Here is a 15,093-nt window from a genome sequence, read left to right on the forward strand (position 1 = left end):
TTAAACAATTTTAATGTTGAGAATTTTAAATGTAGGCTAAGTAATATTGTTTGGAATAAAGTAATTGTAGCTGCTGAAAACTTTGATGAAGCCTTTAATAATTTTATGGAGATTGTTTCTCACTCTTTTAATGAGTGCTGTCTTTTGAAAAACGTTAAAAATAAGAATCCTAGCAATAAGATCTTGAAGTCCAAACATAAGTGTAAACTTATTCCTGATTTATTGGAGGTCCACAAAAGGATTAAAAAGTTTTATCGTGCCCAAATAGACATAGCAAAAAAGAATGCTAACGATGAAATTATATTGGGGTCAAAAAACATTTGCAAAGCAGCTTTTTTTTTTTTTTTTTTTTTTTTTTTTATTGTTCTCTTAGGACAAGAAGCTTATAAATTGCACTACTTAGTCCTGTAAGAACCTTTGCGCTGCTTCCGGAGTGACAGGATATTCAGGATGGGCAAGGTTAGGGAGTAGGTGCCGCCTCCTATCGAGATCCATGAGGAAGAATTAGGCCACTACATCTCAAAGTCATCCCGGAAGAAGAAGGGGAGGCCAGCTCTGAACCAGCCTCTCCAGTCAAAGTAGGCAGGGGGTGGCACACCCTTGTTGAGGTTAACAAGAACCTCTGAGGTAAGGGAACAAACCCCACCAACTCCAACAGTCATCTTCCACAGTAGACTAAACCTATCGAATTGCCCATGAACCCCAGAATCTCAACATTTGCGGTTAGTGATGTGCCGCTACTGGACATCCATAAGGTTGCCCAGAAATTGAAGTGGCACATCGGTTTTTGCTGTGCCCAGTGGTGGGTTCAACTGGTAGGTATAAACCAGCCAGAAGTGATCCCTGCTGGGTTATGCAAAGCAGCTTGGACTGTGATTAATAACGAAACAAGGCGCACGCCTAAGAAATGCTCCCAGACCGAACCCTCCATATCTGTCAGTGATTTTAATAATTATTTTATCAATATTTGTAGTTATGTCAATAGGCCTAATGATAATGTTAGTCTAAATTTAGCTAGTGCAAGTGACATGCTGGAGTCATCTGGTATAAACAATCCAAAGGCTTTGCCTTTTAAATGGCACACTGTAAATCCTGTTGATATTTTAAATACTGTTATCAGGCTAAGAAACTCCGGGGCTGAGGATGTATTTGGACTATCTAATTTTATACTTAAAGAAATAATTAGGGAAATATTATATCCTTTAACTTATCTTATAAACTGGATGTTTCACACCAGAGTCTTTCCACAATGCTTAAAAGTAACAGTAACTGTGATTATATATAAAAAAGGAGACAGAACCAATGTAAATAATTATGGACCTATCGCCTTGGTACCAGTTATATCTAAATTATTTGAAAGTATTATTAAATGTCAGAATGAACATTACTTTGAACAAAATCAATTACTTCTGTCAGCACAATTCGGTTTTAGACATAATTTATCCACTATTAAGGCTGTTGAAAGTGTGGTGTCATACATTATTCGTAGTTTTGAAAACGAAGTTAGTGCCTTACTCTTAGATCTAACCAAGGCCTTTGACACTGTGCCCCACCAAGAGCTTATCAGACTACTAAATTACTATGGAATTGAGGGCAATGAGCTTTCACTATGTATCTCGTATATTAGTAATAGGTACCAGTTTGTTAAAATAGGTGATCAGAGGTCGGATCTTTAAGCAGGTTATAAGCGGGGTCCCCCAGGGCTCTGTCCTGGGCCCCTTCTTATTGACGGTCTTCATTAATGATTTTCCCAAATTTGTGCCTAATAAAAGTACTCCACGCTGACGACACTACCTTGAGGTGCTCTAACTTGCTCTCTGAAATTAACTCGGCTACATGAAAGAAAAGGTCTGACCTCTGGTATTCCACTAATGGCTTCGAAGATAAGACTGAACATATTACTTTTAGTTTAACACATTCACTGCGGCCGGCTCCATATGGGGACGGCAGACCTGCGCGCGAAGTACGGACGTCCCCAGATGGGGCCGCCTTGCTGCTCTACCCACAAAGCCTCAGTGTAATTCAGCCTTTTGTTGTAGACTATTGAATATGTGCCGCATTTTAAGTCATGTCCAATGCTTTATTGTGATCGGTTTCGTTCGCTTTTACCTGTTACGGTTCTTTTTCAATAGGAGCCCGTTGTAATCTTTGAGTGTTCAGTGTGTTGTTTCTGTGTATATGAACTGTGTAATTCTTTCTCTACATTATTTGTGTGTTTTTTTTTTATAAAAATGGATCCTGCATCTTATAAATTGTACACTTTGACAGATCATCAGGGATTTATTCTTAGATTCCTCATGTACACAGGCAAATCAGATACTACCGTAGGTGGTGTAGGGCATACCTAGGAGGTTGTCCTACACCTTTTGAAGGATTATTTGGGGCAAGGGCATTCAGTGTATATGGACTTTCAATGAAACAAGTAAGTTATATCAGCAGCAGAGCGCTCGTAACAACTTTTGACAGTACGGGACCAGTACAATATGCGGCCCAGCCCCAGTAGGGGCCGAAAATTGTGACGTCACAGTTCCAGGAAACTCGGCCGGAAACATCATTTAGACCTTCAATCCTGCCTTTCTACCGTACAAGGAAAGTTTTTTCGACATACAAATTTTTCAGCATCCGGTAACCCTAATTGTGCTTTTTGCCACAGCGAATGTGTTAAGAAATAACTCTGTTAAGCTACTTGGAATCAACCTGGACACTAAGCTTACCTGGAAAAATCACACAGATATTCTTTGTACCCGTTTATTCAGAGTAATTTTTCTGTTAGAAAAACTCAAAACTTGTACTAGCTTCACCTTGCTATTAAAAGCTTACTTTGCACTTTTCCACTCACACCTTTTGTATGGAACTCTCCTCTGGGGTAATTCAGCTGGTGCTAAGGAGGTTTTTCAATGCCAAAAGAGAGCTTTACACACAATTCTCAATATAGCCTTTAGTGACTCATGTAAACCTTTTTTTAAAGAACATAATATTCTTACTGTACCTTGTATGTTTATATTTCAAAGTTTAATGTTTGTTAAAGAAAATCTTGAAACACTTAGTCTTAGAAACTCTAATCATGATTATTCCACCAGATACCGAGACCTTATTGACATAGAATACGCTAGGCTAACTAAGACCCAGCACACATACTTTTATGTTGGTATAAAATTATTTAATAAGCTACCTTTAACGGGCAAAGATGTTTTCTTGCACAAAATTTTAAAATGCTTTGCTCAAATGGTTAAAACAAAAAGCTTTTTATACAGTGGACGAAATGCTTTCTTGTATTGTAGATAATTTATTCTTTTAGTTTTAATGCTTTGTGACTTGTACTATTTACCGTAAGTATGTGGTATGTATTCTTTAATGTTGGTGTTATACTGTGTATATGTATAAACCATCTGATGACATTGTCAATGCAGTTATTGTGGGCCGACAATAAAGATTCTTGATTCTTATTAGAACAAAGCCACAAACCACTCTTCATAAGCTTTATTCATTACAAAGTTGCGGCTGTTGAAATAAGATTAATATTTAACCTTTAAAAATTGAAAAATATGCTATGTAAGAATAACATTATTTTTTTTTTTTGCAATGGGGTGGGAGGTGTAAGAAACTCCTTAATAAACCTATGATTACAACAGAGAGTACTGTCTCCTACTACATATAATTTCTACAACAAATTTCTTGACCACTCTAACATAAAGGGACAAATATATACACATACACAAATTCTTTAATATAAAAACCGTTTATGAATACAAAATGAACAATATTATACAGGGGAATTGACTCGGGGGTTTACAATTGGTCGACAATTTCACACATGAGTCTGTCGAGAGGGTCACAACCTTCGCTGTCGGTTTCGTCCTTGTTGGTGGTGTCGTGGGCCTGGAATATCTCTACCGGAACTGTCAGCTTTGAGTCTAGGTCGGACATGTCAGGCAGACTCATCATAGCTTGGTGCAGGATCTCCCGTACCTACACACACAACAGACAGACAAGTAGAGAGGAGACAATTCAGAAAAATAATCAACAGCTTGAATAGTAAATAAAGAGCTGAGCATGAAAAAATATTAAGCATTATTTTAATACAGGCAAATGTTAAACTGATTTAATTTTTAACACTTCTTGTAAATTAAATTCTTTTTATTTAACAGTGTACAAACTAGTGTTACCATACAATAGTGGTAATTGAAATAAGGCTCTTCAAAATTTTATGCTCTGTTAATATCTAGTACTTTTCTAGTAATAAAAACACACTTTTTCAATAAGAGGACAAAACCAATATTAGGATTTATAGACAAATAATTCTTTTACCTACAAGATCAAATTTTTAGTCGAGAAAACTTCTTACTCTTTACCCTAGATGGGTCTATGTTAAAATTCGGTTTTTGAACCAATTTGTAAACATTTTTCTTCATAATTATAAAACTTATTTGTCACCTTTAAACCCTATTCATTTTGTCCTATCATTTTATTCAAAATACTATTTTGATTGTAAGTATACAATTTACTAAAATACTATACAATTACAATAATACAATTTTTTGTGCCACAGTTTCCATACTATCCTTGTTATATCCGAAATGTGCCACAGTTCCATAGTATTTGTTACGTTTTAAATGTGCTACAGTTTCATACTATCCCTGCTATGTTTGAAATCTTTCAAACAAAGAAATGGGTAACATTTCTGGTACTGTCGAGAACAGCTACCTTACCTTTCCCAGATGTTTCTGGTACTGTCAAGAACAGCTACCCTACCTTTTCCAGATGTTTCTGGTACTGTCGAGAACAGCTACCCTACCTTTTCCAGATGTTTCTGGTACTGTCAAAAACACCTACCCTACTTTTTCCAGATGTTTCTGGTACTGTCGAGAACAGCTACCCTATCTTTTCCAGATGTTTCTGGTACTGTCGAGAACAACTACCCTACCTTTTCCAGATGTTTCTGGAAGCGCTGGGCTGTCTCTACGCGCTGTCGCCTCTGCAGCTCCAACATGACACGTAGCGTCTCACGCGCCTGATGTGGACGGAACTCGTTGAGCAGGTGATGGATGTGAATGAACAGTAGGCTGAGGTCCTCTACCTTGGCCGTGCGGTGGGTAGAGTCGGGACAACGTACCAGCAGGTCTAACAAGTCGAGGAAGTTGACAAACAGCGAGTGGTTCAGCTTGCGCAGCTCCCTCTTCCTGTCGTAGTGCTGGGGGTACAGCCGCTTGAATCCCTGCACCAATTTAAATTGTATTTATTAAAATTTGTAACTCTGATTCTAAAATTTGTTGAAATTTATATGCAAACAAAAACTGGATGCAATTTGTGTTAGGGAGAACCGAACTGGTACTCTTATAATCAAAAGTGTTAAGAGTTTGAACCTGGTTTAGAGATAGTAGTTTTAACCCTCCGATTGATAATAAGAAACTCCCAGAATGATACACTCGTTGTTGTCTTTGCACAGCATATTTTTCGGTTATTCTTTAAAAATATGTGCTAAATGCAAAGTAATAAGTGTTTTATATCAATTTTTTTGTTACAAACCAGAGTAAAATTTAAAATAATGCAAATATGCACTATTTATATATAAGTTGAAAAAAATGTATTGTAAATTTTTAGTTTTCTAAGTTTCACTCCATGTAACTTTCATATGACGAGATAGTAAGATACTGTAAATGCAATAAATATACAGTGTTTCAGTGAACAAAAATATTATAACATATATATATATATATGGTACTTTGGGATTATACCGACCACACCCAGACATGAATCATTATTTGACATTTTGCTTCTACTGATTACTAGATTAGCATAAAACAATATTTCGTCAATATAAAACAGGAATTGTTTTATCGCAAACCCCTCCCCATCCTCAGACAGAGGTCAAAGTCGAGCGGTATAGTAGATAACGTGATTGCAGAGTCGCGTCGCTTTGTTGTAGGCCTACTTCCGTGTTTTACCTCTACATTTCTCCAAACACAAAAATTCAACAAAAACAAACATTACCAAATTAAAACTAAACTCTTTATTGAAAAAACACTCAAAACTTGTTTTTATTCTTGATCACATTCCGCCACCCAAAATGCGAGTGCCTCCGGCCAAAGGTGCTGCCGAAGCCCGCGCTGATGTCAACGAAAGAAAAACATCCCTCGAGATAGTACCTATCAGTAAAATATCAAATTCTAGAGGGGCTGATCAGATATAAATTGAATTTTAATGGAAAGGCAATTATGTACCGTGCAAATCATGTGATGCCGCGCGGCCTGCCGTAATCGGTATTCCGGAGAAAGATAATATAACAGCGACAACAATACCGATCACAATACCTGGAAATGCTTGTAAGTTTGTAATTTTGTAATTATAGAGTTGTTTTTTCATTGTATCATGTTTGTTTCTATAAATTTATATTTTTGTGTTCTTCATACTGGTGTGGTCGGTATAATCCCAAAGTACCATATATATATATATATATATATATATATATATATATATGGTACTTTGGGATTATACCGACCACACCAGTACATGTATACATATATATATATATATATATATATATATATATACACATACACTTGTTTACAACATAAAAAAAGTTTTTTGTTAAAAATATAAAGTATGTACACCTTTTTTTGTCATTACGCATCCATATTGGTGGTTGATGAATTCTTTGGAAGAGTAATATCAAATAATAATGAATTGTTTTCACTGTCACCATTAGTTTTCACAACCCAACTCATATTCCATCGGTTTATACTCATCCAGACTTTCTGGAAACAAATCTGACAAAGAAACATCATCATGCACTTTATTTGCCCATATGTTTCATCAGAACTAATATTTTCATCTTCCAATAGTTCTCCCATATATAATTTGAACAACGATGATCGCCCATTTTACAACAAACAATGGGCTCATGGCTCATGTAACCCGAGCTTCAGTTTCGGTACTATCTCTAAGGATATTTTTTGTTTGTCAGATGTACAGAGTGGCCCCAAAGGCACCACCAAAGCCCGCACTGATGGCTAGGGGCATTTCTAATTGGTACTTTCCCGACCTCAGATCGTCCAACGTGATCCGACGTCAGACAAATTTTTAAAGTAATTATGTTAAAACCTTTTCAATAATATTGTTTATTTTCCTTATCTTAATAAATAAAAATGAATTGACTTTGTTAGTCTTACTAAAACTCGAGAAAGCCTGGACCGATTGTACTAATTTTAGTTTTCAAATGTTTGTAGAAGTCCAAGGGAGGTTTTAAAGGTGAGAAACATTGGAAAAGATTCTCAGAATATTTAATAATTCTTGAAAATTATTATAATATTTACAACATGTAATCCAAAGTTAACTGACCCTAAACAGCTGGTGACAATTTCAGCTGAAGTTGACCAAAGTGGCAGAAACATTTGTTTACATTTAAGTTTTTAGAAAATATTGAAAGGTTATACAGTGATTGAGTAGTGTTATGCAGATTGCATCTAATTTTTATCTTGATTGCACTGGTCTGTAACATATAATGTAAATGAAATATCAAATACAGTATTAAACAAGTCAAGCTTAGATAGGCCTGAGCCTATTACTATGTAAAATATTGAAACATGTAATGTAACTGAATAGTTTTAAGAGCTCGCTTGGTAATTCTAAGCAATATATGGGTCAACCTTGATTTTTCTCATATTACAACATAATGTTCCAATAGTCAATTAGAAAAGGAAATTACTAGAATTTCTTGCTGGAAAGCAGTTATAGGGAGCAGGCAACCGCCAGACGGTCATATATTGCTTAGAATTACCTATTAGTGATCAGGGGCACTGACGTGATCTGGGCTTCAAATTTGGAACTACTTGAGTTAATCTTTTTTCTAAAAGAGCAAGCAGCGCGAAGCGCTGTGCAGCGGGCGGGCATCGTGCTTGATCTGGGTATATATTGAATTAACGCACGATGCCTGCCCGCTGCGCAGCGCTTCGCGCTGCTTGCTCTTTTAGAAAAAAAATTAACTCGACTGCTTTCCGGCAAGAAATTCTAGTCATTTCCTTTTCTAATTGACTATTGGAACATTATATTGTTACATGAGAAAAATTGAGGTTGACCCATATATTGCTTAGAATTACCGCTCGCTTGATTAGTTTCTTTTAAAATTCCTGAAGACCAGTACCTGAGTTTCCAGGGGACGGATGATTGCATCATCAGTGCTGTACGTGTTGCCAAACATTTTATAGGAATCGTGCACCGGTGGTGGAGGTTTCGGTGCTCTACCTCGTTTGACATTCTCATCGGTGTAGACATTTATATATTGAACTGGTGGTAGTGGAAGGGAGCTCACTTGCGCTTGAGCTGCTTCCGGAGTTGTTGACATTCTGGGCTACTTTATACACTCTTATCTGAAACGTTACATCCAACATCTTGTAGAGATTTCTTTGGAGCAGAGAATAGAACAACTAGTCATATAGCTACCAGCCTCCCTCCAGACACTTAAATACTACGTACCTTTTCCATATCAAACACTTTTAAGTCATTTACCTTCCTAGACAAATTTTTCAGTTGTCTTCGCCGTAAGATTTATTAATTGTTTTCAACATATTTTTTAAAAGAATAGGCCTACATTTAAAATTCAATCTGTTAAATAAACTTGCCAAATGCAGTAGGAGGATTTGGTATAATCAACAGGTGACCCAAAAAAGTACTTTTAGTGAAACTATTTGTTTAGGTCTTACCAAATTAGTTTTCTAATAGGCCAACGGAATAGACATTGGAATAACTTGTAAATGAAGGCTAAAGACTCTCGGAGCAATTGGAAATAATTTAAAACTAGTAGCCTAGTTAGTACATAATAACATCTATTTTCCAATATTATTTTATTTTTGGGACACTGCAATATAAATAATAATATTGGAATAGTGTTATTATTAATAAATTGGAGTTGTAAATGAAATATTGTAATGCAAATATTGAGTTAAGCTTCATTCACATTATGCTTGGTGCTGCGTTTGAAATCTGACTCTGGTACAGGTTGATTCCTGAATTATGTAGTCCACGTCTGTCTGAAGAAACCCACAAAAATCGTTTTGACATCAGAAACATCTAGGCTACAAAGGTTGACTCATGGAATCTGTAGTCCAAGTCTGTCTCAAGAAATCCACAAAAATCGTTTTGACATCAGAAACATCTAGGCTACAAAGGTTGACTCATGGAATCTGTAGTCCAAGTCTGTCTCAAGAAACCCACAAAAATCGTGTTGACATCAGAAACATCTAAGCTACAAAGGTTGACTCATGGTATCTCTAGTCCAAGTCTGTCTCAAGAAATCCACAAAAATCGTTTTGACATCAGAAACATCTAGGCTACAAAGGTTGACTCATGGAATCTGTAGTCCAAGTCTGTCTCAAGAAACCCACAAAAATCGTGTTGACATCAGAAACATCTAAGCTACAAAGGTTGACTCATGGTATCTCTAGTCCAAGTCTGTCTCAAGAAATCCACAAAAATTGTTTTGACATCAGAAATATCTAGGCTACAAAGGTGCTCAGTCCAGTTACCAAGCGGAAATCCAGTGCAGTCTGGATGAAGGAATACACAACAAAAACCCTGATATTTGAGAAGTTTAGTTCTTTCTCTATGCTACCACATACATTTTATTGCAATCAGATGTTTACAGTTTAAAAACTTACATAAAAAGAAAGTATGTTAACTTGTTGATTCTGGGATTAAGGCACTATCTCACCACCAGCACATGGTAGCACCACAACCCACACTGATGACTAGAGCCATTAGTGTCTGAACAACATCAGCCTACTTGACTATAAGTTGCAGTGTTCTGAATTTTATTTTCAGTTCATTTTGATGCTTAAGTAAGTATTACCCAAAAACAACTAGTGACTAGTGGTATTGGACAAGTGTTTTGAAACGACTTCAGCAATTCATTTGCCAGATTGTGTTAAAAGCATTCTAGGTGTATTGTATGTAATTAACCCTCTTACCGTGATGGGCTGATTTAATCGGAGGTCAAAATTTACTGAAGTCCAACATAGGCCGATTTGCTCAGCTTGTGCATTAAGACTGAGAAACACCAATGGCAGATAAATGGTTAACATAGTTTGTAAATAAAATTCAAACTGTTTTTTTACAGTTTTAAACAAATTTCTTTAGTGTACACTTGCTGTGTAACTTAAAAATAACTTAAGGTGACTCGGATGGGCAAAAAATTTTTTTACCGAAAATAGTTTTTTTGTGATTTTGTAAATTCCCTATTTCATTCTTTTTCAGAAAATACTTCACTTAAGATTTTCAGATGGTTAGTTCTTTTTTTATAGCTGTTTTTGTAAATAATTGCAAAGAGATTTTGACGTGCAAGTACCAGAGAGCGATGGCCAATAAGGAGGCCTATGATCATAAAGACCATTTCCACCTGCCTAAAGTGGTAATGGACAAAATAAAACCAATATTTAGGGACTTGGCTTCACCAGACCTTCTAAGGAAATGTTTACACGGAGGTACACAAAATCCCAATGAATCCGTCAACAACATAATTTGGTCTCGACTTCCTAAAAATACAATTATGCTAAGGTCAACCCTTGAAGTAGGTGTATATGAGGCTGTTGCTTGCTTCAATCAAGGTAATATTGTGAGATGTTTAGCTTTAACAATTAGGCTACAAGCCTGGCAACAATTTGGTCAGACAAATGAAACAGAAAGATGAGATCCGAATCCAACAAACAGAAAATGCCATCGAGGAATTAGAAAAGAAGTGCCGGTAGAGGACAAAATTAACCAAATTAAGACTGGAAGAGTTGCTTGAGGAAAAAGAGGATCCAGATAACCCAGCATATGCCCCTGGACACTATTAACTGTAGTTTATTTTTGTATTTTTATAGAGTTGGTTACAATGAACTTCAAAGGCGTTTTCTGTAAAACTATGTTGTTTGTTCGATAGGTACACTTTTCTCAAGAACTATTATAGGTAGCCTGTAGATTCTTTTTTAATTTGTTCCCTAAGTAATAATCTACATTTTGAATACATATTATTGCCTTATGTTCAGTACTTAATTTTATACATCAGAGTAAATTGTAATTTTTTATGATATTTTTTGCATAAAAAGAAAAAAAATGTCACACGTTTATCTGAAAAGATTTTATATAACCCTGAATTCAAAATGTTAGGAAAAGTACAAGGAACAGAATAAAAAAAAAATTAACTGGCTACCATTTATAGTTTTTAAGATAATGGTACCTTAAATTCATCAAATTAACATTGCGGGGATAGGCCCATCCGACTCCCCTTAAATAGAATGATGGTTTAGGCTAACACAACAATTTTTAAAATGAGCTTTAGTTTTTCAGGGTTACAGATATAAGTTGTTACAAACGATAAAACTAATACAAGTGATATGAAAAATTAGGATTAAATGATAAAGAAAACGTAACAACAAAATAAACTTCTTGAAACTGAAAAACAATAAATTATCTTTTAGTGTTATTTTGCATAGATACTAAAGTTAACTATTTGATTTTTATTTAAAATAATATAGGCTACTTATAGAACAAACTGTATTTAGAATATAAAAATGTGTGTACAGTTATTGCAGTTGATTTACTTATTGTTCAAATTAATTACTATTGGTCAATTATATCGATGGGTATAATAATTAATTGGCATTTGATCATTTCGATATAAAAAAACCACTCCGCTTATCATACTCCCTCCACCAATGCCTACTCCTTCTTAGGTTATCATCCCCCCTCTACACCACCAACCAGTAACCCCGATTTCCTTCGGTCCCCTAGATTGATAGACTACTGGAGATATCATCTAAATTTTAAACATATCATCAATTATTATGCAATAAATGGATTGCAACCACATAAAAAATCTTTCTGGAAATGAAACATATTATTTTAGGAAATTTATGAAAATAGTTTTAGATTGTTATAGCTAACATCGCTAATGCAAGCATAATTTCACTGCATGTGGTGTTCTTTGATTGTAATGAGAATAATTGGGTCAGCGACGGTCAAATAGTCAGCAGCTGATGGCCATAATATGCCAAGTTGCATACATCTTTGGCGGTTAAAGGGTTAATAACCTATGCTTTGAAACAAACCCACAGATTTCAGGAGTTACTGTTAATACTTAGTATACACTAGTCTACAGATTTGATCAACATGTAGCTATTTAGGCCTCTATGAAAATCAACCAAACCTATTAATTTTAATTTTAAATTCAATAGTCAATTATATATTTTCATATCTACATAAAACTGGTATAGTATCATCTTAGAACCTTTCTGGATTAAATAATTAATACAGTACAAATAATTTATACCAATTTGTTATGGAAAATAGGTTAAGTAACACTATCTTGTATACATGATAGAAATATATGTTAGGCTCGTTATAAATATGAACACAATAAATTACGTACTACCTTATAATCAATCCTACCAAACTCGGTAAAAGAAAGTAATTTTGACAATTATTAACACTCTATTCATTGAAGAAGGTGGAAAAACGTAGGCACAATCTCACACAGGAACAAAGACGTACGTAGCTAGAAAAGTTGTGTTGTGTTAGTCACGTTTAGTACAAAATCCAACTTTTTGGCCAAGTACAGAACGAGTACACAAGACAAAACACAACATAACCAAACAAAACCAAAAATCTCGATACTTTGCATCGATAGATATTGACTCGATACAACCTGTGTATCGATAGTAAGGTTTTCGATATTCTATCGACCATCGACACTTTCGGACATTCTTGATTGCTTTGTATTAATATTAATAGTAAACTGTAACGCAGACGTTAGTTTTGATAAATACATTTCCTCACAGCCATAAGCAGTTATACTTATCTTCCATCATTCACCCCTCCCCCAAACACACTCACGCGCGCGCACACACACAGATCTAAGATTCCCTGTTATTCATATTTATTAATTTCAACAAACAGGCGTTTCAAGTTTTATACTTTTACGTCTGAAACAAGAGGCTACAACTCAATATAATATTTTTCAAGATTTGGCTTTTTGGAACAAATTCTCACCTATCACTGGAAAATAAATTGCTTTTAAACAAAGTTATTTTAAAGCCTGTGTGGACCTATCGAATTCAGTTACGGAGAGCTGCTTCAACATCAAAACCTTGACATCACGTAGCGCTTCCAATCCAAAATCCCGAGAAAGATTGTGAAAGCTCCTTAGTACATTACCAACAAAGTGATTCATAAACACTGAAATTCCGTTCATAAAGGACAAAATTTTCCATAGTGAGTAGGAAATAATTTGTTAACTTCCATGCAATTATGACTGAAAATATTTTAAAAATCACTGTTATATTCTTATTTTACATATTTCGTTCAGTGAGATTTTTTTTATTTACCCGTGGCTAAAATCATTTATGTAGCTTATATGCGACATTGAGTCATTAGGCATGAAATATTTGCAACAATTACCACTGATTTACAAAAGGTTTGTTTTGGAAAATAGGGCAATATTTCTTTACAAACAAACCCGAAAGTTACTGTTCGTAGTTTTTTTTGTTTGTTTTTTTTACACTGATTAGAATTTAGATTGCTACAGTCCTTGAGGTTGAAGAGTATACTAAATGTTTAGATATTCTTCTACGAAACTCGAAGAAATCAAGCTGATCACGCCTAGGAGTGGTTTTTTATTCTTGTTGCCTTCTGAAGTAAATCCATGCTGCCACTAATGTAAATTCAACTTAATGGAAGATGTATCGGTTAGTCCACTTCCTAGTCCTCCCAACGATTCTGTAAGAGCTGATCAGGCGATCTGCAAGATCGATTCCTCCCATGTTGACGTTACAGCTTCTAATGGAAGATGGACGGCTAACATCAATATAGACTTTGTTCTTTTTATCCCATCTGCGACAATTATCAGGTAGAAAAGTGCCTTCATTTGAAGACGTTACTAAGTATTACTGGTTTGTTATCGTAACTTTTTATTATACAAATTTGTTCATCATCTCTTACAACTAGATCCCAATATACTCGTCCTGCTCTCAACAATTCAGCATCTGACTTGAATGTTATTTCCTTTAGGATTCTCCTACGATCCAAAGTTCCAGTGCCTTGGCATTAATCTTTCATACTGGAGCAAATCAAGTAAGTAAACAGAAGTAAAGTAACGATCTATTAACAAAGAGGTGCCTGCATTGATAGTTTCAGCGTATCGCATTACAACCTTGCCTCCTATATTCAAATCTGTGCAGGCAGGATTATCCGTAATATTGTAACCAACTCCTTAACAGAGAAACCATATGGATTCGATTTTCCTCGTACTACCTGAAGGACTACTGCCCTAGAAGGGAATCATCTGCTCATCAACTAAGACTTTAGAAGGTCTATGTTTAGAAAGACAAGCTTGCCTGACAGTGTCAATTAAAGACTGTACCTTCCATAAGTGATTACTTCCTCTAGTCTCATTAGAAATTAAAGTATCATCAACCAGTTTAAGGTTCCCTCTCACGAGCAAGTATCTTTCAGTACTCATTGTTTCACATATCATAGTTACTCTTATTGCAGTTGCTCAGTACATACGGATTCTTGGAAATTTTAAGTAAAACATAGCTTTAGTCATGCTAAAAACTTGCTCATTTCTTTAGTGAATGTTTTTTTAGTTCTTTTATATTCTTTTTCGGGTAATTTTGGTAACTCATTGTGCTTCTTACTTCATAGACGAACTCAGGTATGTACCTTTTATAGTGGTCCAAGGGGTTAACTATAATATTATATTTTCATCCGGGACATGCTCATGTGCTGGTGGCAGCGGTTCAAAGGAGTCCTTGTGCTTCCAAATAATCCTCCTTCGCCTAGGGATCTCTTCTATTGGATCTGGGGATGCAGGTGGCTGTAAATCTTCTTCCTCAACATATTCATATTCTGGTTCTTGGAAGAGGGGAGGTACAAATGTAGGACCAGCATCCGTGTCATCAGTAGTAATCCTAGAGGTCAGAGCCATCGTCACGAAGTACATTAACCTGGTTTCGGATAGTATCGTCACATAGTCCTGAAAACACGTGGAATACATAAAATGGTGCGTAAATAAACTAAGTGTAAAATAAATAACCTAAAGTTTTATTTCAGACAAAAGTT

The 15,093-nt window shown here is 35.4% G+C and overlaps 1 protein-coding gene across 2 annotated transcripts; it reads right to left on the bottom strand.

Moving 5' to 3' along the window:
- Positions 1–3,706: 3,706 nt before the first annotated feature.
- LOC124370445 (mediator of RNA polymerase II transcription subunit 7-like) lies at positions 3,707–12,586 on the bottom strand. Of its 2 annotated transcripts, none has more exons than XM_046828730.1 (4): positions 12,404–12,586; positions 8,141–8,366; positions 4,925–5,215; positions 3,707–3,969 (listed from the first exon to the last, which is right to left on the bottom strand). In XM_046828730.1, exons 2-4 carry the CDS (start codon positions 8,339–8,341, stop codon positions 3,790–3,792), a joined length of 672 nt encoding a protein of 223 aa, XP_046684686.1. In that variant the 5' UTR covers positions 8,342–8,366; positions 12,404–12,586; the 3' UTR covers positions 3,707–3,789. The 2 variants fall into 2 exon arrangements, with proteins under 2 accessions (XP_046684686.1, XP_046684685.1); XM_046828729.1 differs by having other exon boundaries at positions 12,407–12,584.
- Positions 12,587–15,093: the final 2,507 nt, after the last annotated feature.

Source organism: Homalodisca vitripennis, unplaced genomic scaffold (genome assembly GCF_021130785.1).
Source record: "Homalodisca vitripennis isolate AUS2020 unplaced genomic scaffold, UT_GWSS_2.1 ScUCBcl_185;HRSCAF=1536, whole genome shotgun sequence".
NCBI lineage: Eukaryota > Metazoa > Arthropoda > Insecta > Hemiptera > Cicadellidae > Homalodisca > Homalodisca vitripennis.